The 2,118-nt window shown below is 24.0% G+C and overlaps 1 protein-coding gene across 1 annotated transcript in view, besides 5 other annotated features; it reads left to right on the top strand.

The window, feature by feature from the left end:
* Positions 1–74: 74 nt before the first annotated feature.
* Positions 75–128: a sequence feature (AT_rich).
* A 150-nt stretch (positions 129–278) lies between these two features.
* Positions 279–309: a sequence feature (AT_rich).
* Positions 310–488: 179 nt separating this feature from the next.
* Positions 489–537: a sequence feature (AT_rich).
* Positions 538–622: 85 nt separating this feature from the next.
* EDI_012370 (serine-threonine protein kinase, putative) overlaps positions 623–2,118 on the top strand; it is a gene marked incomplete at both ends in the record, with an annotated part of 3,711 nt that continues 2,215 nt past the window's right edge. The window contains 2 exons of the mRNA XM_001734417.1: positions 623–659; positions 870–2,078. Coding sequence (XP_001734469.1) covers positions 623–659; positions 870–2,078 — 1,246 coding nt within the window. The remainder of the gene's footprint in view (positions 660–869; positions 2,079–2,118) is intronic.
* Positions 786–824: a sequence feature (AT_rich).
* Positions 1,270–1,290: a sequence feature (AT_rich).

The raw sequence follows: 2,118 nt of genomic DNA, 5'->3' as shown, positions 1-2,118 counted from the left end.
AAATTTAAGAAAGTGTGGTATTAATGTGTTTGGATAAAACTTGTTAGCATTTCTGTTATATGATTTTTTTATGGAAAATATAAAATTTTGAAAATTAAAAAATTCTAATAACAAAATAAAAAAATAATGGAAGGTAAGGTATTAAAGTCATAAAAAAACTCTTGATTCTTTTAGAAAAGATAGTAAATTTAAATGAAATTATTCAGTAATAAGTCAAAAATAGGACAAATAACTTAGAGTTTAAAACTTTTAATAACTGATTCTATGATAATGAATAGATATTTTTTTTTGTTTAATTATTTATTTTTTGCGTTATTTTAAGTTAATAAAAAATAGTTTGTTAGTGTTGTAATAAGACAAAGTTATAGGATAAGTCAAACATTTAATAAATGATGTAGAAGATTATTTTTTCATGTGGAAATATATCTCATATTAGTTGGTTATTTTTATCACAAAAAAGTATTCTAAAAATAATAATATTGCGTGTCAAAAATAATTAATAAGTTATTAAATATTATATTTTTAGTTTTTATATATCTTTTAAGAGATTTTTGAATTTTGCTTTGTTGTTATATCGACTGATTTCAATATGAAGAATTTATTTTGTTTTTAGTACAAGTTGATGAGAAGAGAGAGTGGATATTTTTATGAAAATAACAGTTTTGTGATAATATGAAGAAGACAGCTATTTGTTATAGTTAGATATTCTAAGTTATTAAAGAAAAGACATCATATAGAAATAAAAGGATTTAAAGATTAGAGTTAAGTATTTGTTGTCAGTTTGCTAAATATATATTACATAAGAAATAATTTAAATAAAAATAGTAAGAACTAATAAAAGTCAATTACAATGAATATAATGATATTAGTTTATTATTTAATTTCATTTGTTTATAGTGAAGAGACTATTTGTGGTGATGGAGAAAGAAATTTATTTTATGAAGAGTGTGATAGTGTTGCTTTTTGTTCAAATTGTAAATGTGAATATGGATATTCTTATGATAAAGAAAAAAATGTATGTAATCCACAATGTGATATTAATGGTTGTTTGAGTGGTTGTGATGCTTCACAGTCATGTTCAAAATGTAATATTAATGAAGGATATTATGAAGATTGTCATGGATGTCAAAATGGTTATTTTCAACAAGGATTTATGAAATGTATTAAAGTAACTGATGAACTAAAAGCTACAGTAAGAAGTTGTAAAAAAGTTATAGAAGCAAGAGACTTAACTTATATTCGTAAACTAGATTTTATTAGTGGAACATCTAAAATTTTAAATTTAAAAAAGAGTGAAGCAGTTTTGTCAGTAGAAAATTGTTTTGATAGACTTGAATCAAAAACACCTTATTCGTATGGATTTTGGTTTGAAATTAATACAAAAGAAGAAGGATATATTTCTATTGAAACAACAAGACATTATTTTAATTATGTTATTGATTATTATATTCTTCAAGGAAAAGAAATTGGAGAAGATACGCGAATTACAATATTAAATAATTGTAGAGATGATTTAGAACCAAATACATCTGAAGACTGTGAATTTGAGAATGATGATATTGATTGGTATATTCTTGATTCTCATGTTATTACTCATGTTGTTCCTGGAATTCCAAAATATGTATTCATTTCAATGGCATTTGCTGATATATTTACAAAAGACCCTATTGTTTTGTTCACATTTCAAAAAAATGCATGTGGTTCATTTTATGAAGAGGTTCTTTGGAATGATATTATAAATGGATCAAGTATTAAATTGTTGAAAAGATCAAATATGTTTCCTTCTACTAATAAATGTATTAACACTCTTCAATATGGTTCTTGGTTCTTGATCAGAGGAGTTGAACAATCTATATCAATCTCTACATGTGATACTGAAAATGGTGTTAATGCTGGATTTAATGTGATAGAAGTTGATTCTGGACTGATTAATTCAACATTATCTTGTTCAGAAGATAATCCAACTGCAAAATGTGTTGCTACTGGTTCAAAGAGTTGTGGGAATGGAGATACTTATCATTCAAAAGCTATAGTTTCTTTAAAACCAGGAAAGAATTATTTTATATTTTTGACAACAAGTAATTACAACAAGTTCAAGTAAGAATGACTATTAAAGTT

This window comes from Entamoeba dispar, genomic scaffold (genome assembly GCF_000209125.1).
Source record: "Entamoeba dispar SAW760 scf_1105229458281 genomic scaffold, whole genome shotgun sequence".
Lineage (NCBI taxonomy): Eukaryota > Evosea > Mastigamoebida > Endamoebidae > Entamoeba > Entamoeba dispar.
This window is presented reverse-complemented; position numbering and strand designations above follow the sequence as displayed.